General features: G+C 36.6%; 1 protein-coding gene across 3 annotated transcripts; it reads left to right on the top strand.

Annotated features, from left to right (window-relative positions):
- The first annotated feature begins 1,800 nt into the window (after positions 1–1,800).
- Positions 1,801–21,100, top strand: stc (nuclear transcription factor, X-box binding stc). 3 transcript variants are annotated; one of them, XM_087351966.1, is made up of 15 exons: positions 1,801–2,067; positions 2,398–3,600; positions 4,638–4,811; positions 5,524–5,755; positions 6,584–6,747; positions 7,336–7,629; positions 9,365–9,528; positions 10,253–10,406; positions 10,540–10,739; positions 11,294–11,524; positions 13,009–13,193; positions 15,182–15,380; positions 17,370–17,522; positions 17,604–17,707; positions 18,360–21,100. In XM_087351966.1, exons 2-15 carry the CDS (start codon positions 2,430–2,432, stop codon positions 18,490–18,492), a joined length of 3,558 nt encoding a protein of 1,185 aa, XP_087208092.1. In that variant the 5' UTR covers positions 1,801–2,067; positions 2,398–2,429; the 3' UTR covers positions 18,493–21,100. The 3 variants fall into 3 exon arrangements, with proteins under 3 accessions (XP_087208092.1, XP_087208095.1, XP_087208094.1); XM_087351969.1 differs by having other exon boundaries at positions 1,801–2,077; XM_087351968.1 differs by lacking the exon at positions 1,801–2,067 and adding an exon at positions 2,086–2,199.
- The last annotated feature ends 823 nt before the right edge of the window (positions 21,101–21,923 follow it).

The raw sequence follows: 21,923 nt of genomic DNA, 5'->3' as shown, positions 1-21,923 counted from the left end.
CGGTCACTTATTGACTTTTGCTTTCGTCTGTCACAGATCTGTTTTCGGCCAAGTTTACCAGTAGCTGATATATTACGCTCCACAACTTACACATTACTTATCTCCTTATTTCGTTGCACATATATAATGGAGATTTCTTAACATAAAACTTACGGTACTGATCATAACGGAATCTATATTATTGGTCAATGTTCAATTGTTACAACTAATTCCAGATTAATTGAGTTTTCTCTGGTTCAGTAAGTCCAAGTTACAGTCAGAATCAAGAGAAGGAGAATCATTTAAGACACAAAGCTAAATGGTTCTACTACCTGTCATAAGCATATAGCTTCTGAAGGAAGATGACGTTAGACTAATTAATATAATTTGTAAATGCATTAATGTCTCCTATGATAATTATGAGTGCTTAAGGAGTACAATTGTAAATTATTATTAGCTAACAAATTCTTCTTAAGAATCAAACAGTTGCTCAGCTAGTCAAAAAATTCACCATTTAATAATCACACACTCTATACCGTTAAGATCTACATTTTAATATTTCCCTATTTCTTCCAAGTGATTGTGTTCCTTCAGGATTTCAACCTAAGATTTTGTATGCATATCTAGTCTCTCATGTGCATGTCACATACTTCACACATTTCATTCATTATTTGATTACCTGATGAATTATCCTACTTTAATAATATTCTGACCCCAAAAATTCCAGACTACCGATAGTAAATTCTGCTTAGGTTCTAATGTGTTTATTTTTTCCTTTACTAATTCTCATGTGTTGGTGAAGAACGTGCACAGTTTCTGCAGCCATGAGTCTGCAAAATGCTGCATATTGGGTATTTGTGAAGCAAATATTTGTGAGTGACTAATTTCAGTACTTCCAAAACAGCAATAGAGAGCACTTCACCTTGTCTGAAGTTTATTACAATTGAGGATTGCAATAAACTTCTTAAACTGTTCAAAATATTCTGTTCACCACAGACATCTCTGAGGTTATGTAATGAAAGTTCCCTGTACTCAAACATGTACAGCCTGTAATAAGACTTATACAGTTATAATTTGCTGAAAAAATGATTGCATATCATTATGAAAATATAAAATTTATTATTATTTAATTTATTTACAAAGTTACTTTCTTGATTCATTGTGTTTTTTTTATCTCATTGTTTGTAGTTGGTGTACATGACTGCTCTTTGCTTTGCAGTTACTTCAGCTGTTTTGAACACTTGTGAACATTATTGACTTTCCTACTTATGATTTAATTCACATGAATCCATTACATTTCAGTTGATCTTGATGAAATGTTTATACATACGTAATTTTTTAAAGGAACTCCCAATATTACTGTGGAAATAACTTCTCCAGCAAATGGACTACGGTTTACATGGATCAGTTCACATCCTTTCATCACATCCACTTGCCCTAAAAAAGTATATTCCTCTGTAATGTCACAATTTTAAATGTATTCATTAGTTTGTCATTTATAGTCTGATGGTTGGTGGTGGTAAAACTGTGTAGGGATCTTATTACCGGCTGAGCTACAGTTGCCAGAGTTGTAATACCAGCATATGGGATAGATGGGAGGATGTACTCATATGATCACGTTGTATCAAGAGCTCAGAGGTCGTATTACGAAGAAAACCTCAAATCTTACATGGGTCGTATTATGTTGATATAATTATAATACTTCTAACTAGAGCCAATAGTGAGTTGTGTTTTGTCTGACACAACTTCGCTCATATTTGTTGGTAAACTGTATTTGCAAATACATGCAGGGAATCGGGTTGGTATTGTCTGTGGTAATCGGTTGCAACATGTATTGTGATAGAATCTATCCGTGATATCACACATTATATTTGAAATAACTCTGCCATGATCACTTTAAGGAAATAATTCTAAAACACACCCATTACTCCGTGATTGTAGTAAGCCTAGATAAGCGAAAGTTATTTCTTTTAATTGTCCGTGACTGCAACCAGTAGGTTGTGTACCTCATATTAATAGTGGAATGAAGATGTGGACCACAATGAATTATTGTTTCTTCTATTGGACATAGCACAGCAAGTACATATGGTAATCCGTGGTAACGTCTTTATTTATTTTTGCAGGATTTGTATTTCTTCGAGCGTTGAATTTAATACTGCGAGAAGAAGTTTAGTCGTCATCGTAGTATTTGCGATTTGGTTTGGTTTCGGTTATATTTTAGTAAGTCAACAAGTAGTATGTGTATGTGTATATACACTATTATAGATATTTTTGCGTAGTCATGTAACAAATGTTGGGACTTTGTTTTGAATTTTTCATAAAAAACAAGTTTATGCAATGTCACATAACATGAATATGATTTTCTGTATGGCGTTTTCACAGTTCAAGATGCTTACGTATGTTAACATTTTTTGACAGGAAATTTGTGGACAACTTAAATGTAAAGTAAAATGGCAAATTGGGATGGATCTTGTTTTAGAGGTGATGAACACAATTATAATTTGATTCCATCTGGATGCGAAGGAAGTAATGTGCAATCTTTTCCTGGAACTTCTGTTGATTGGACATGCAATTCTGTTTCTGAAGAGATGCCACAAACATCCATAGATGGTCTTCAGCAGTGGAATACATCAATTTTTTCAAATCAATATCAGCAGCCAGTCTTTAGACTGCCAGTTTCATCAGGTTATGTAGATCAAAACTTTCAGGGTACAAACTCAAATATAGGGTACAGTGTTGAATTTAACACCAACTTGAATCCAAATGAAGTACATTTGGAAGAAATGGCAGCAGGATCATCTCTGACACCTACTGCAGGGGAATTTATTCCAAGACCAGCTTCAGTACAGTTGAGCTCTGAATTAGGAAGGGGTGCTGAAGAGTTAGACATAAATTGTAGGAATGCTTCAGAACAATCCAGACCAGTGGCTTCAAGTACTTACAGTGACTGTGATCAAGGTAATCATGGGTTCAGAAGAGATGGTGGTGATTCAAAACATTTTCATTCCCATCGAAACTCATCATCTGGAGCTGTTCGTGATGTTTTCCACAGTAATCGAAAAGGAAATGCTCGTGGGATATTACAAAATACTGCTACAAATTTTAAGTCATACAGTATGGAGAAAGCAAAGAATCAAGATCGGCAGAGGTTATTGGCTGAAGCAGCAGCATTTCTGACTTCATCTGGTAATCCTGATATAGCACCTGTTTCAGGTGTTGACAGTAATTTGAGTATACAAGTGAAGCAACAGAATATGAATGTTGGTTCTGTGTATCGACCTAAAGGTAAAGGAGAATTTAATAGGACATATACTTATCCAAGCAAGCACAATGGTGATGTATCAGATGTAAATTTTAGTTACAATGTTCAGCAGCAGCCAGAAAGCTTCAGTCAGCAAAAGAGGAGAAATGATAGCTATCACAGTCAACACTACCAAAGTAGCTTTCATAATCAGAGAAATGTTACAGTGTCAGAAATGAGCATTGGAAGCAAGCTGAACAACCAGTATCGACTTCCTAACTGTAACACTATTTCTGGTTATCGTGGTACAGGAGCTGCACGTCGTGCATCTCCTAGGAAGGATGCAGACCAGTATGGAGAGCGTAGTGGTAATACAACAGGTAATTACGAACTCCTTATAAAGGAATTCATAGTAGGAGCAAACTTTTTTGAAAGTAAGGATCAGACTACTTTCTTGCACATATTAAAAGTATAGTACCTTACACAAAAGGAAGTATATATTATATTACAACTTATTTCAGAATCAGACCTTTAACTGTTAAAGGAATCTCTATTATAATAAATAGAATGGTGTCATTGTTTCACACTGATAATGGCTTCGACCCAATTTATTAGGGAATATTCAAATTCCTGAAACTGGTGATTTAAAAAACTCAAGCTTTATGTTAAATTCATTGATAGACTGAAAGAAAATAGCTAAACTTCACTCAAAAATATCCAAGTATTCTTGAAAGTGAAGTGGTTGGAAAATGGAAAAACTCAATAGATATATGTTTTATTCACAAATAATTTGTAGTTTTGGCAATTGTGGGAAAGAAATGTGCTTAAATGAATCTTTCTGTAGTCTCCTATCTGACAGAAACTAATGGCTATGTTCCTTGGTATTAATCATCTGGGGCATGAAACCAACCAAGAACTTTACCTGTTCTGTTCTTGTACTCTGCTTTTTATGATGTGGAACTCTCAAAATAAAGCAGAATGCCCCATAATTTTACACTTATTGACATGAGTAGTAACCAAGCAAAAGAATGGCCTCAATAAAAGAAATGGAGGTAAATATGGCATTAAAAAGTTAAATTGGTATCACATTCAAAGATACAATGGGCATGTTTGAAATCCATAAACAGAAAATATTTAGAGAAACAGATGTTCATGCAAAGACCAGTGATTACCTAGCTGGAGGTCTCTGAAGTGACGGGCAAATAAATTGAATGGTGAAATCACTTGGCAGCATGTATTAGTAAGCTTACATAAGTGTGTGATGTGTTTTATATTACTGTTTGCATATTGGTGAATAGAGGTGCGTGTCATAGGTGAATATTTATTATATTCGTACTGTTTGATTCTCTTTTTCATTTTACCATGAAATGGTTCAGATATTCTTATTCTTAAGTTTACCTGAAATCTGTTGTGTCAGATGATGATGCTAGCCAGAGAGAGCGTCTTACTGAACAGCTGACACGTGGAATTCTTGAATGCCTGGTGTGCTGTGATAGAGTCCGACAGCATGATCCTGTGTGGAGTTGTACCAACTGCTACCATGTGTTGCATTTGAAATGTATTAAAAAGTGGGCAAAGTCTTCAAAGGCAGGTAAGCATACAGTTATAGTTTTCACCTCCACCTAATGTTTTGTTTTAATAATTTTGTTTGAACACTGAAGTAAATTGCTTATTATTACAGCTTTCAGTACATTGTTGGGAGTTTAGAAGTCCATGAACTATGTGAAAAGTGTCCAGATTAATTCTTTACATTCTTTTATTAGAAGGGAATTCTTTGATAAACAGTTCTGCAATAAGTTAAGAATTTTAATGATAGCGCCAACCCTTCTATTGGTTTGATAAGTTACTTTATCACCCCATGATTCATCATTCTGTTGATGGTCATAGAGTCCCACTGCAACACAAACATCTTCCCACCAATGCTACCACCATCACCTTTGCTGGTGCTTATTGTAATTTTCTTACTACAAAGTGCCATCTCTTCTGCTTGAGGCAAGAGCAAGCAATTCTTTTGAGGTGTTTTCCTAACTTCTCTAGCTAAACATTACAGCATTGCATTGACATTGAACATTCATAGCAACAACATACATATAGGTGCACTCGTACTGCAAGTGATATTAAAATGTACAAGGTCTAAACCTTTGAAACGCTAAATTGCATCATACCAAGAGTGTGTGTTTATAATAGTTCATAGTTAAAATTTAATTATGGTGGTGGAAACATTTTAATTATGATTTTAAGTAGTGCTTGCACTTGTCTGATCTCTTCTTAATATGCATTTGCTTTTCATCTTCCGACCCAAGAAACAGGTTGGCGATGTCCTGCATGTCAAAATGTGACATCCAAGATTCCATATGAGTACCATTGCTTCTGTGGGAAAGTGCGTGATCCAGAATGGAATCGAATGGATGCGGCACATACATGTGGACAAGTGTGTGGGCGTTCTCGGACTGACAGACGCCCAGACTGTGCTCATCGCTGTACTTTGCTCTGTCATCCTGGTCCCTGTCCACCTTGTGCAGCCCAGGTCAATAGGTATGGTGTTTTCAGAAATATGGCTTCTTCAGGTCATAAGTAATGGATGTCTCTTATCAGAAGTCATGAATGTTTAGCTGTAACAGACTGTTGTTAAAGTTAAACTTTTTATTTTTACTTTATGTTGCCAGTGCAGAATATAGTCTCTGGAGATTTATAAATTACATAATACAGTATAATTCGTAAATACACTATAAAAGTGCCATCCCCCTGCCAAAAAAAAAGAATGTAAATGTCATTTGGATAGAAAAAACCTATAAAATAAAAAATGTCATAATAAAACACATGAACAAGTCAGGAATTTATTTAATTTAATCTAACGTACCATTACAGGCTGTTAGGTATTCCTGTAAAACTAAATAGATTTGAACAGTTTTGTTGAACTGTAAATTGTATATAGCCATGAAAATGCCAAAGCAGACCTTTCCAAAAGTCTTTTAATGTAATAGCCATGCTCTACATTTATGTGAATCAGAATGAGAACTCTTTTTCCACGTATTCATCACAGATATTTAAGCATTTGTCCCACTGTGACATGTAGGCATTTGTCCTTGTGCAGAAGAAATTGACATCAAGCGCCTTTAGCTGGGAAATTGCAGCATACTGCATGTCAGCATTAGTTGCAAATCAGTTACCAGCCAGGTTCTCCTTCAAGGGTCCAGAGAGGTGGAAACCATTTGGTGCAAGTTTGGGACTATATGGCAGGTTCTCCAGAACCTTCCACTTGAGAAATGTGCTGTTACCTCTTTGAAATACCTTCATGTATTACTGTTATTATTTCATATGTACTGGATATTTTATTTTGTTTCTCTTTTTATACACTTACAGGAACTGTGGTTGTGGGAAGAAATTGCAACTTGTCAAGTGTGGATCAGACCAACCCCTGCTCTGTGGTGCTGTGTGTGGAAGAGAACTTAATTGTGGTATTCATCACTGTACCAATAATTGTCACACAGGAAACTGCCTTGAATGTCAGAAGAAGGTAATACAAGGTAAAAAGCACTAGGAGAAGCATTATTACCGGAGCATCGGTCATCACGGATTGATGTTCGCCCATTTTTAAACACATCTACCCACTCGTACACTCTTCTCTCGCCAATGCAGGCATCTCCATACTGTTGCAGTATTCTTCTATGAATTTCATGAGGTTTCACAACCTCTGACCACAAAAATCTGATGATTGCTTGCTGCTCCTCTACGGTGCAAACAGCTAGGGGCGCCCCCTTTTTGTATATGCATCCCTTCCAATTAAGCACGCCACACCATCTATTGGGCAGTGTCAAAACCTTCTCTAAGAATGTATCTTCCCTGCGCGGGAGTTTGAAATGCCTGGGGTATTCATTTCGTGAAATATTGTTAATTTGCTGTTACTTTTTGAAACGCCCTCGTATAACGCTTGTGTTCTTAATATAAAGAATAGCAGATAGTAATTTACCCCATAAGGGAGAGTTTGCATAAATATTTAATTGTATTTAATTTTGCAACATAAGTGTGAAAGGAGTAAATTTGTGTATGGTTAACTGTTGTGGAATCTCAGAACTCTACTAATTCTCTACTAATTGTGTGGTATTCGTGTGCAGAATGTCATTGCAGGAAAGTGACTCGTGAAGTTCTGTGTACACAAGAGTCCTCAGCTTCAAAATACTTCTGCTGTGATGGACTATGTGAAAAGAAACTGCTCTGTGGGAATCATCTTTGCAGTCTGAAATGTCACCCTGGACCCTGCCCTGACTGTGAATTCTCTCCAGACAAGGTGACACACTGTCCGTGTGGAAAGATGTCTCTAGCAGATAAACAGATTCGATCAAGCTGTCTAGATTCCATCCCTACTTGTGAACAGAAGTGTATGAAAAGACTGCAGTGTGGACAGCCAAGTAAGTACCATTATTAATGGTTGTTTTAGAGTTATAACAGCCCACATCCTCCCATACAGATATGCAAGGTGATGGGGAATAGTGACACTTCTTTGTCGCATTTGTCTTGTGAATGAAATTACTAGTGATGTTGGTGGGCTTTCATGGTATTTGAACAATAAAACTGATGCAAATCTTGGAGGAAATATAATACTGAAATAATCAACTTGGAATCATTGTGATTTAACCTTAAATGAGGGCAGTCCTTAAGTAGATGAGCCATAAATTTGTATTTTGTAAGAAGAAAGGTAAAGGGATTTGTACAGTTTACATTCTTTATGCCTCCAAAGCATTATAACTCCGAATTTCTCAAGGGTAGGATTTAAGGCAGGAATGTAAACTAAACCTTGCAGGCTGTTTTAGTGTATTATGCATCAGCCTGGGAACTTGTGTAGAATTTGTTAACATCTGTGTTGACATCCATAGCACAATACCATTTAAATGTCTATGTTATGCAGTGCCACTTATAATCAGAATAACTTGCGGTTAATAAAGTTAGTAATGTCATTAGCTTTGTTTTTAACTATGTGCTAATTTTATTAAGTACATTTGCATCACCCCTCCTATCAGGCCTGACAATTAACTGATGGAAATCATACCGGACGTCAAGTGTCACTACCTATTCACAGATACATTTTAACCACCTTGTGCTTTTAACCCCATGCCAACACTGCAAGTGAGGAGCATCTCATGTTGGTTTGTCATTACTTTTATATGTGTTTACATAAACCTCAAATTCTGAAAGCTGTGGATGCCATCTTGGCTCTATAGTGCATAGTTTGGTAGGTAAGAGGGACCTTCCTAACATATATAAGAATGTTTTAAAGGTATGTGGTAGAAAGGTATTCATAAATGTTTCCACATCTGGTTACCAATTGTTGACTTGACAAAAGTTATTCTAGAGTATATAAGATTAAAAAGTTTTACCTCACTAAAAATTATCAGATGGGAAATCAGTTTCTTGTAGAACTAAAATTATTATTTTTATTAAATATAGTCTGAAAAATATATCTGTGTATGTTTGTATAATTTACCAAAAATTTCATATTTCACCTTTTTCACTTTCCTATTGAAGAGCTTGTAGTTTTAGAATATGTTTACAAATTTGAATAACAGTGTCTTCTTCAAACCCAAATAATAAGGTAATTTTTATGACTAATGTTTTCTGGACCACAAATGTGGAGAAAATATAAGTAATAACCTAGGAGAAACTGGAAGGAGTCATAAAAGAGACCAGAACACATGATTGTCTAAACCGTACACTACAGTGGATGAAGATATAACTAACTCACTTCATGAAGCTGAAGTCTTTCTTTAAGAGCTAATTATACTCACATGGTATAGAAATTTCTTAACTTTTCATGGAATGCAAGGGCTCTTTACCATGTTTACAGAAACCTGCTGTAGACCCTAATCTGTGTTTCTGGATCCATTCTATATCTTCATACCTTTTTTTTCAAGATCCATTTTAGTAACCTGCCATCTATAAGTAGGTCTCCCAATTGGCTGTTTCCTTACAGATTTCTGATTACAATTCTGTATTCACTTCTCATCTGCCTCGTGTGTGCTGACTCACCTAACTGAGTGTTCAAAGAAAAGGGTTGTCTTTTCCAGCTTCAAAATTTGCTGCGTATACATACTGCATTGAGTACCTGCACCTGATGGCTCTGAGTTGCTGTGCTTCATTTGATTTCAGGTGATCCACATTCATGTCAGATGGATTGTCACATTGGGCCATGTCCTGTGTGCCCTCTGACTACAATGGTTAAATGTAGGTGTGGCAATATGGATCGTGAAATAGCATGCCAGGATCTCACCGCTAAGGCTGATGATGCTAGGTGTGAGAAGAGATGTACAAAGGTATGAATATGTAATCACCTTGTCGTGGTGGTGGGGCTTGAGTACCTCAGTGACCCCAAGAGCTACTGGTAGGGCCTCCCTAGCCAGATTGGTTGAGGGGGAGAGGTCAGACTAAGACAGGTACCCTGGTCCTCCAGGTTGGAGGTTGGTCGCAAGGCTAACAACCTTGCACCGTAAAAATGAAGATGTTTCGAAACTTCAATCAAAGCCCCGGACAGACGGACCCAACAGAGGACCGAATGGAAGAGGAGAATTGAGGAGGCCATGGACCGAATACGGACCGGAGAGCCATAGAAGAAGAAGAATATGTAATACAATCTGCCTACTTCCACCCCATTGGTCTGTGCACTTTTTTAGTATTGTTAATCTTTTGTACAAGGAACTCCCTCCTCTCCTCCTTACCAATTTATCTCACAGGACTGTTGGTAGCATTACTCCCAAAGTCCACTTTTTTGGTTCAGTGTGAGAAACTAAATCATCAGGAACATTACATTTCACTACTAATTCTTCTAATTGCTTTTTCATGATTCTTATAGGGAAATTCCAGGTGCAGATGGGTGTGTGAAACATGAAAAATAAAGTAAAGAATAGGCAGGCTGTCCTTACAGTAAGGCATATCTTGTAATGCAAGCCTTCAGATCCTATATCCATTTGGGCATTAATGCCACCTAACCATTGAACTTTTTCACTTTGTTTCTTTTATGGTTTATTATTACTGTTTTAGAAACGGTCATGTGGAAAGCACAAATGCAACCAGCTTTGTTGCATTGATAAGGATCATGTATGTCCTGTTCCTTGCAACCACCAGTTGAGCTGTGGACAACATCGCTGTGAGGAGACTTGTCACCGTGGTCACTGCCCACCTTGTTGGAGAACAAGTGAGTAGTAAAACTGTGGTAATGGTAAACGTTAATAGAAGTTATCTTTTTATTTTCTTTCTTTTATTTATGTCCTTTGTATGGAAATTTTTGTTGTGGAGAGGTTTAGAAATAAGGGTTTTTACTGTTACAGGTTTTGATGAGTTATATTGTGAATGTGGCGCTAGTGTAATGTACCCACCCATCCCTTGTGGTACAAGACGCCCTGAATGCTCAAAGCCTTGTTCACGTACACATTCATGTGAACATCCAACTCTTCATAATTGCCACAGCCAGGCTGTTTGTCCACCATGTACAGTACTCACACAGAAATACTGCTATGGTAAACATGAGGTATGATCATATCACATTACATCTTAAAAAAATATTATTTCTGTGGAAATGAATGTAAATTTGAACACTGTTAGATTAACCTGTTCCTTGTTGTGGCTGACTCACTCCATCTGTATTATAATGTGTACATATTATGTAGTCTCCATATGAAAGTTGTTATATTTAAATGTTAGGACCCTTGCTTTGGAGTAACATTTTGAGGTAGTATTTTATGCATGACTTAATCTTCTTCTTCTTCTTCTTCTTCTATGGCTCTCCGGTCCATATTCAGTCCATGGCCTCCTCAATTCTCGCGACTGTTTTATGTAAATTAGCTTCAAACTTACTAAAATGTGAAGTGCTTAAGAAATCTCTTATAAACATGTCTGTTGTAGCACAACTATGATCTCACTATGCACATAAATTCATGATTATGCTTGAAGGATCTTTTTCTTTCTCTCTTTCTTCAGGGGTTGGCTTGAAAAATATGTAATATTCATCACTCACTAGTGTTACACTTATTGCTTCTCCAGTAGTGCATACTGTTATTACACATATCATTTCCAATTTCACAGCTGCGAAAGAGTGTACCATGTCATCAGACTGAGCTTTCATGTGGACTTCCATGTAATGTGAACCTACCTTGTGGTCGTCATCGTTGCATCTTGCCTTGCCACAAGGGACAATGCATTAAGGAAGGTCAAACTTGCACACAGCCATGCACTACACCACGAAGTCTCTGCGGTCATAATTGTTCAGCCCCTTGTCATGATGGAGCTTGTCTAGATACACCATGCAAGGAAATGGCAAGTGTGAAATTTAACTTGTAAATTGTCAGATGTCATGGAAACTGTGTAAAAGATGTAGATATTCCCCAATTTTGCCCACAGTACAGTGTAGGTGTGGCTTAACTGCTGTAACTTAACATTACCTCTTATTAAGACTACAGTGAAACCTCGATGCATCGTTTTCGGCGGGGGTGGGAAATAAAAACGATGAATGCGGGAAAACGATAGATGCGGGAAAGCATTAAAAATTTAAAAAAAAACAATGTTTCTCTTTCAAAGTTACTTCTTTTTACCAAAAAAGTCTTTAATGGACAACTGGTTTGTCGAAACTTTACGTTTTAGGCCAAACAGAGCCCTTTCCACGTTCAAAATGTTTTCCTCGTCACGTTCACTAATATTAAGCGCATAAAAGAACGACTTCACTTTTGCCAATGCAGCGTGTGCTTCGGCAAAACTCGGCAAAGTTCGGGCTCGCATTCGTCGTTTCTCCCTCTTCCTCACCGCTCCCTCAACCTTCGCGGACTATAACAGGAAAAATGGAAGTACTATTACTGCCGAACTCAACGAAACGTAGCTGTAGAAGACACGATATGAACCAGAAGAATGAAAAAGTTTCGCTCGCCTTTCCTTTGTACTTATAGTAAAAGCATTTGTGAAGAAATTCACACTGCACATGCCATCTGGCATCGCTGGAACGAAATATGAGTGCACCCAAATTAAAATCGTAAAATTTCTGACAATGGGCACCGCCATTCACTCCAACTATCACCCCTGCACCGCTGACCCCTCATTCCAAAAGAATCTGTGCTGGTTGGGCGACATAACAGGTTACCGCTACTGTGTATTCCAAAAACATTGTGCGTCTTTCGGTATTAATTTATCTCAAAAATCAGCATTTTAAATTCTCAGAAACGATCATTGCGGGAAAATTGTGGGGCGGGACTAAGATTTTTGAACGATCGATGCGATAAAACGATAGTTCGAGGAACGATAGAAGCGGGAAAACGTAACATTATTTTATATGGGATGTATTCGGGACCGAACAAAACGGACGATGCATCCGGGAAAACGATAGTTCCGGGAACGATGGATAGAGGTTTCACTGTACTTTTAAAAGTACCGAGTGTTAAAAGTTCCTACAGTTTGCTGTAATAGGTGTTTGACTAATATGTAAAAATTTATCTTTTTTATGTTTTTAATTAGTGTCTACAGATATGAATTAATACGATTTAATGGTGACATCTTATGCTTCATTGTATGAACTTTATTACATTTGTCAGTGTGGTGATTTTATTTTCAAGGTTTATGGAAGTTTAGGTTCCATAAAAGAAGAGTTCTGCTCCATGGAGTTAATGAGTTATAATGAAGGCCGGCCTTTTCTTCTCAATTATACAGATTTACTGCTCAGTCTTCCTAAGTTTCCAAATTTGAAATGTTGATACATTCCTCTGTCCCATTACTTTCTCTTTCATCCATCTTATTTGTTCTTATTATAATTATAGGTAAAGGTAACATGTGAGTGTGGGCATCGTTCAATGAGTAGAGCATGTTCAGACAATGCAAAGGAGTACCAGCGTATTGCAACCTCACTCCTTGCTTCCAAAATGGCTGATATGCAACTTGGTCATTCTGTTGACATTAGGGATCTCCTGGGAAACCCTTCAGCTAGGAAGTTGAGTCTAAAAACGTAAGTTTCTGATCACTGTACTGAGTGCTTCACTATCATGGCAATTTAAGAGTGTGTGTTATGGTTGGTGACAAAACTAAATACATGGCCATAATACAAGATCAATTTAAGAAAAAATGGCGGAACGTAATTTAAGTACCACCTTGAAGGAAGAATGTAGATTACAAGTGTTTGAAAACAAGTTGCTCAAGAAGAAATTTGGACCTAGGAAGGATGAAATAAGCGGGGAATTTAGAATATAACATAATGAGGAGCTGCATGAATTGTACAGGTCACCTGAAATAGTGAGGATAGTGAAATATAGGAGGAATCGATGGGCTAGACATGTAGCATGTGTGGGGGTGATGCAAGGGGTGCATACAGAATTTTGGTGGGAAAACGACCACTGGGCAGACCAAGAAGGAGATGGGAGGATATTGTCAATATGTATCTTAGGGTTGTAGGCCATGAGGATGGTAAATGAATAGAGTTGCCTTAAAATTGTAGCTGGTGGTGGGCCTTGTTATTGTTGGTGTTGGACCTGCAGGTTCTGCTACCAGGGATTTGTTTAATGTACTGAGACTGCTTAACTAATATAAAATATGAAAAAAAACCTACATTTTTCCCTGCAGAATCATCTGCATGTGGATTATGTGCTCAGAGTTCTGGGTTGTCCATAAGGGATTTTTATATGTTAAACTGTGATGCCATCCAGTCGCCCTCAGTGGACTAGTGGTTAGCATGCTCACCACTGGACCCGAGGTTCGCGGGTTCAAAGCCGGCCGAGGTCGATGGATTTTTATAGGTGATAAAAGTCCTTAGCACAACTTCCTTTGGAGGGGAAGTAAAGCCGGGAGTCCCATATCGTAGATTTACAGCATGTAAAAGAATCTTACAAGCATGAACGAGATGTTCTATAAACAAAATTCAGTGGCCATTTCTCACCCAAGTCCCTCCTGATTCATTACTAGATGGCTCTAGCAGAGAAATCAGGATTGTAGAAATGGTGCAGAGGCAGTGGGCTTGTTATTCTCTACTCATAAATGCACACTTCAAATACAAAAAACCACACATGAGAGGAGGCCAAGGCTCAATTCAGGCTGTTGTGTCATAGAAGACGAAGAAGAAGATGCCATCCAAGGGTCATTTTTGTGACAAGCACCTCAGGTGGTAACACATTGCCCAAGCAAGCTACAGAAAATCCTCAATTATACTTCTGAAAATTACTATGAGGAAAGCACTTTGTTCCACAAATGATTTGTAACTTAAATTTAAATTTAATTGGGATTTCTGAGAATTTTATTTTCAGTTTCACTTCTGGACTAGCTCTTTAATCTGCTGGCTACCTGAAGGATGTCCAGGTACAGGTCTGCATTTGGATTTCAGTAATTAAATCAGCACATATAGTAACCATCACTGTCATTGTTATATTTTGATTTCCAAGGAGTAATATTATTTTGTGAATAAATGAGAGTTTTATACTTGATAGTGATTAATTAATCTACATTGTCTCTGCCCTTAGTAATTACAACGCCATTCTTGTAAAGTCTTTTCTAAATAAATAATAGAATCATAACCTTTGTTTCTTTATATGTGAATGTCAACATGGAATTTGGTATAAGACTTTTACAGGCTTTCTTCTCAGTGGGGCATAATAAAGCTTGTTTTGGCCAATTTTATTATACACATTTATTTATACGTCTCACTTCCTATATTGATATATCTCTATATTTATTTTTATGGTGAGGATATTTGAAAGTCAAGGTGAATGCATTCCTATTTCAGTATTGACCCAGGGACATCGAGTTGTCCAATACGTTGTTATTTCCCTGGTTAAGTTAACAATAGTAAAGTGCATTCACATTTCCTCACCATAGGGTGTGACCTGTAGTGATGTGTAGTATTATCCTTTATTGTGCGTAGTTGCAAAATGTAGGACTTGCCATCTGCTGCTTTTGGTAATTGAAATTGTATGTCATCAACAGTGTAATTATAAAATATTATTTTAGGTTGGACTGTACTGAAGAATGCCGCTTGATTGAGCGAAATCGTCGACTTGCTATCGGATTGCAGATCCGTAATCCAGACTTGAGTTCTAAACTGACGCCACGTTACTCTGAATTCATGCGTCAGTGGGCTAAGAAAGATCCACATTTCTGTAACATGGTCCATGATAAACTTACAGAATTAGTGCAGCTTGCTAAACAGGTACTACTGCTTTCTTTCTGTAATTAAACTATTTGTCTCATTTCCTTCCTTTCTTTATAGTGATTGCTAGGAGACCATATAAAGTCTAATGCATAAAGTAATGGTGTCCACAGCAGTTGCATTGGTGGGCAGTCATATGTCATGTTTGTCTTAAAGCATGATGTGATCCATTTGTTATGTACAAGGCTAATCATTCAGAATCATGGCAGTAATATGTGATGTCACATCCTTTCAACTGAATATCACAATCAAGTGGTTAGCAATTATGGTTCATGTTTGGGAGGCTCCAGCTTCAAATCTCAGCCCTGAAACCAGCTATCCTAGTAGGTTTTTATGGTTTTCATCAGTCCTACCAGTCAGATGCTGAAATAGGATTTTAAATTAGGCCATAATCACCTTTCATAGCCTTCATATCCTATATATGCAAATTTACCCCCCACCCCAAAAAAAAAAAACCAAGTAGCAATAACCCATTGAATTGCAAGAAGAGGTTTTAAACTTTGTGGAATTAGCAAAAAATCTTGAGAATCTTGACAGAGACAAAGGACTAAGACAGCGACATTTGTAGGTTAACATATAATTGAACAAGTACATAATTTAAACTATTTGGGTTACAAGGTAACTTATATGCAAAATAAATGTATTGAAACCAGTTTAAATAAATTTAAATGTTTTTCAGAGCTTTGAAGTGTACATTGGATGTGAAAGTATGAAGGGAAATTACACTGAAATTTCACATGATAATGGCAATTCCATCAATGTTGTATGTAGTGAAAACTGACACTAAAAAAGGAACAATTAAGATGACTATGAGAAATCAAGTGTGGTATTTGAGAACAGTCACTAGATGCACTTGACTCAGTAAAAACTATAATTGAATTGTAAGAACAGAGATAAGAATACAGAGTATTTCTGATATGGTAATAATGTTTAAATATAATTGAAAATATTGTATAATGAGAATTAAAGTTACTTCGCAGCAAAAATAGTATGAGAATATCAGTGAATGGTAATTGGACAACCAAAAATTGATGGAACAAATAGTTTGAAAGAGGCAAAACAAGACAACGAAGTGTAAATTGTGAAGTTTATGATGATTGTGATATTGATGCAGAGTAAACATTATTTATTTATTTGTGCATTGTTTAATGGAACTGCATCAGCTACAGAAGTTGAATTGATTATGATGAAAGGGTGTTGGAGTAAAAAGGGTCTGTGTTCTGTATTAGAATATTATTCAGGCTTGTGAAAGGAAGGACTGGCAAAAAACATAAAACATGCCTGTCAAAAGTGTGGTGTGTGGCTGAAATTTTAATTGTGTTTATCCAGTATACAGATTATAAGTCTTTTTGTTTGTGCTGAAAAATATTGCTTGGTTTGGCATGGAGTAGTGTTGGATAGGAAGTCTTTTTAGTTTCCAGTAATTTATCAAACGAATGACAGTGTGTTGCAGAAGAGTTACATGTCTAATTCAATTTTAGAAGTGGAAACTGTAACATCCCAACTGAATTTTTAACAACCTGGATATTTGGTAAAATTTGGTTTGACAGTGGTATGAAATATCTTACATGTGCATTCCCAGTACTGATTATTTGTTCTTAATTTTAGTTTGGCACTTTCTCATGTATATAAGTTGATAATTTTGATTGGGAGGATAGATTAGGAAAGATGATGTGACCTACTTATGGTGCTCTTCAAGCAGTTGTTTGGAGGAACTGCAGAAAACCATGAGAACCTTTGGATAGCCAGTTTCTTTGCCAAGTAACATGCTTAGGAATTCCTCAGTATGAAGAATATGTTCCAACCACTCAACAATGACATTTAGCAGCTGAATTTTAGCCAAATAACCAGCTGCTTGGTCATGTTATTCTGTATCCGGTGAAATCTAGTCTTATAAATAGATACCTATACCACAGACCTTTGTGTTTATACAGGTAATTAATCACATTTGTATTTCATCTGAGTTTATTATTTGTGTACTTGTTACAGTCAAAGCAGAAGAGCCGTAGCTATTCATTTGACTCGATGAATAGAGATAAGAGGCATTTCATACATGAGTACTGTGAACATTTTGGCTGTGAATCTGTTGCTTATGACCAGGAACCAAAGCGCAATGTTGTAGCTACAGCTGCTAGAGACAAGGTAATAAGAAGTGAAACGATGTGAAGGTTGTCATCATCAAAAAAGAAAATTAGCTTAATGACTCTACTTTTTTTTTCTCAGGCATGGTTACCAAGTATGAGTCTTTTGGAAGTGATCCAAAGGGAAAGTGGGCAAAGGAAAATTCCTAAACCTGTCATAAGTTCAACTCATACACCATCACAAAGGTATGTAATGCAGATCAGTCTGGTTAAATGTAAATACATACCGTAATGCTGAACTTGAACATGAGAGTGGCACAAGTAAATCCAAACCAGTTGCAACAACTTCTGTCAGTAAAATATAAAATAAGCAAACAAACTATTAACACTATAAAAAAAACTAGTGCCGTACACGTTTCAATCTCAAGAGGTCATCAGTGGCAACAGGGAAATTAATTCATTTAATCAAAATGGTTTAAAAATGGTTTAGAAAACAAATAATGAAGTAGAGTATTTTACAAAAGCATATCAAGCAACACTACACTAGATGTTGGTATTCACATGAGTTGAACTCTGCACTTAGCTATTGATCCAATGGTACGGTGGTCATAGCTGGTCTGCGGCGAGCCGTGGTTGCATCATCCGTACTTGTGAACTCCAACGAAGAATTTGAGTTCGTTGGAATTATTCAGTCTGTCAGTTCTGTCTCTGTCACAGCACCCTCAGCATGAATTTTGAAACTGTTGTAGCTAATGGACTGTGTTTCTTCACAAATGCATTAGATAAATGCCAGTAAACATAATTTATATAGCATAAGATTGTGCTTAAAAGGAACTTCACCTATTTTTAAATACTTTGTGATTTGCCTTGATAGTGACATGTGCATCTTATGTTGCAGAATGATGGATGTTTTGCCAGTGAAGTGTTCTCAGTCACAGTCAACTTCCAATGTGGCTAAATCATGTAGTTCTATTGCACCCATAAAATACAGTCAGGAGGAAGATGAAATTGACTATTTTGATTTCTCATAAATATAATCACATTAATCTTGTATTGAGAGATGTAAGAATACTGATAGAAACTAGAAATATGTATTTTGTGGTGATGGTGTTAATTATTACAAATTTGAATGAAATATAAATTCCTCATAAAAAGTAACACAGTATATGAAATTTTAGAGGCTGGAACCCCTACAGCGTGTTAAATTGGCACAAAAATAATAACTGCTGTGATGGTGAGAAACTTGTTACATTGTTTTCAAGAATACTTTCAGGATGTGAATATTAAAGAACTAGTTACATCCAAGTTACTGTAAATTTTGTAATACCATCATCATAATTTGAAATTTTTATTTAATAATTTCTCACATAAAATAACAGGAGAAGAAATATTATTCCCTCATAAAACTAGTTACACTGTGCTTTGTTTGTAATTATTATGTTAACTTTGTGTATTAGTTGGGGTAGTGTACATATTGTTGTTGTTGTGAATACACAAGTTTTTGTGTATAATCAAGAACACTGGGGTTTTTGTTGGTACTTTCTATAAGCTGTGTTTTATGTGGTGTATAAAGTTTGGTTTCTTTGAAATTCTTTAGCTTATCTTCATATAAAAACAATACTGTTCTGTTCTTTCTTCATATGCTTATTCTTAATTATGATTGCTTGCTTCACTGGTCCCATTATCTTATAATTTGCAGGGTGTTGTTTTTATTATTGCTGAGGTTATAGATTGTTGCTACTGTTGTAATTAAAAAATATGTAGAATTGGAGGGAGATGCCTTTGTAATGTGAATAGAAGCAAGGAGGCTAGGAGGTTTCAGAATTCTTGGAACAATAATTACCAGTGCTGATTTGTTTCTCATTTCATTCTTTATACAAGAATTAGTTTTCCAAGATGCTTCAGTTACCATTTTGCTCTTTACATCAGAAGACAAAATGTCAGTGTCTTTGTGGTAAATGTTTGTGCGGTATAGGCCTATGGGTGAAGACAATTTTGGACAAAACATAGCAATGTATATTTTGTGAGCAGCAGAAATGCATTGTACTACGAGGGGCAGTCAAAAAGTTCCCGGAATTGTGGTATAGCACGGTAATGGTAGGACATGGCAATGCTTACCTAATCACCTTCAAAGTAGGATCCTTGCGCACACACATACTTGCTCCATCGATCCTGCCATTGTTGGAAGCACCGGCGGAAAGCTTCATTGGAATCTTCCGGAGTTCGGCCATCGCTGGTTGTGCAGCAATTCCTCGCCGAACTCCAGAAGATTCCAAACGAAGCCTTCCGCCGGTGCTTCCAACAATGGCAGGATCGATGGAGCAAGTGTGTGTGTGCGCAAGGGTCCTACTTTGAAGGTGATTAGGTAAGCGTCGCCTTATGTCCTACCATTACCATGCTATACCACAATTCCGGAAACTTCTTGATTGCCCTATATATAGTAAAAAGGTGATTGATTGGTTATGGAATACAATTTTCATGCTATGAAAGCTGTATTGTAAGTTCATACAGTGTATATTAAAAGACACTCACCTTCAATCTTTGTGTTATGTATCAGGAGGAAATTTTACTATGCAGCTTAGGAAGAGTAGAATTAAGAACTGAATCCCATTTATTATATTTTGTTCTTGTAGCAGATTGTTTCTTACAATGGTTTTTGATTACATGGTCTGCAGCTGGTCCACTAAATTCTTTTATATTATTGAAACCATGTAGCAGGTTTATATGGTACTGCTTTCATTGATTTGCATTTAATCTGTGTCTTACAGGTTGTGTTTTCTTGTGCTGCATGGCTTTATAAAGAAGTAATTGAATCACAGAAATAATTGTAGGGAGTGCTGCAAGGTTCAAGTATTTCTTGTTCAAACTGCTAGAAGTAGTTGATTTATTGGGTGTGGGTCACAGATCTATTCAGGAACATCTTTTTTTAATGTTTGGAGAATCTTAGGTTGAGAATGCGTAGAATTACATCTTTACATTGCCTATACAAATAGCATGATATTTTGAAGGATAACTGCTTGTTTATCTGTCTGTTAGAGAGTCTTCTAGATAGAGACTATGCAAATTGGTAAACAGTGTTAAAATTGATCATGGGGAAGGCACTATTTCAAACCATGCTTACTAAATTCTGTTAATGTAAGTTCACCTTCAAAATGTAAAAAGGGCAATTTAAACCATCTTTTGTCACACCAGAGTTTTTCATCCAAATACTGCCTCATTCATTGTTAAATTAATTGTAGGGTTGTAGAGAGTTTGTAAGCTAATGGTCTCTCACTAAGTCTGTTTTCTCTGAGATTCCATTTGAATATTCACCCATTTATGTCTACAAAGGTTCTCTGACCTGAATTTATTTGCATACAAGGCACATTAAATTGTGTCTTTTGTAAGAAGGGATGTGATTTATTTGCCACACCATCATAGAAGATTGTGTTTTCCACTTACTTCCTATATTAATAAGACAGTAGGAAATTCAGATACAGTGTGTTTGTGCTTCTCTTACCAGATGTCGGGGGAAATGCATGGATGATGTAAAATTAGTTTCATAATTAATGTTACTTTTATTGTAAAGCACATTATTTTGTTTACATGGCAATACTTTCCGCATCTGATGTTGAATTAAAATGTACAGTAACAAAGAAACTTTGTGGAAGGCTCCCCATAACAAACAATCCAGGCATAGAATCCTCTCATCCAACATGTTATTTTATATATACATAATGTGTGTAAGTTCCAATCGTGGGACCAGATAGTATCAAATTTAATGGTCGAATTAGTGAAGTAAAAGCACTACACCTGCAAACCAAAATGTGCTGCAGTGAATTAGTGCCTACCACCCATGTGGAAGTAATTTCTATTTGTAGGGAGTTTCTAGTTCTTTATAAGTTGAAGATGGCTGTCGTCTGGGTTGTTGCACCTTGTAGTCTGGTAGAAGTTTACCGACGTTTCAGAGGTCCTTGCTGCCTCCAACACTCATCGTCCCGTTAATAGAGGCAAAGTAAGCGCCTATGGTATAAAGTCCATACCAAATTTAATTTAAATACGAAATGATAAGGATATAATATGCGCATAAACGGGTATGACATGAAGTACTCGTTTGGTTGGGTTAGGTTCGGTTAATTCGCTGAGAACCGTGCGTAATGGTGTCATCATTCCGCCGCATGATTTCAAGCAACCGTCACGCTGATATTACCAGGCGTAGTGAGTTAAGAAATATGTTTTTTGACGTAAATATGTCTATACGGAAAGGTCATTCGGCAAAACATCGTTAGGAAAATGTGTAAGATCCATGTAAATATGGACCGACAATGGTCAGCTTTTATATGAACTGCGTGCATAACAATTCTTTACTCCTTTACCTAAGAAACTAATTGTTATGTCATCTGTTTATTCGGCATTGTTGTGTTTCATTATTGCCGTCAACAATCCGCTTTCGTTATTGCGGAAAGAGCTGAGGAGCCAGTGG

This window comes from Zootermopsis nevadensis, unplaced genomic scaffold, assembly GCF_977971745.1.
Source record: "Zootermopsis nevadensis isolate Lab colony 2312 unplaced genomic scaffold, Znev_1.0 Znev_ptg000020l, whole genome shotgun sequence".
NCBI classification, from domain to species: Eukaryota; Metazoa; Arthropoda; class Insecta; order Blattodea; family Termopsidae; genus Zootermopsis; species Zootermopsis nevadensis.
Note: the sequence above shows the minus strand (reverse complement) of the source record. Positions and strands in the feature narration are given on the sequence as shown.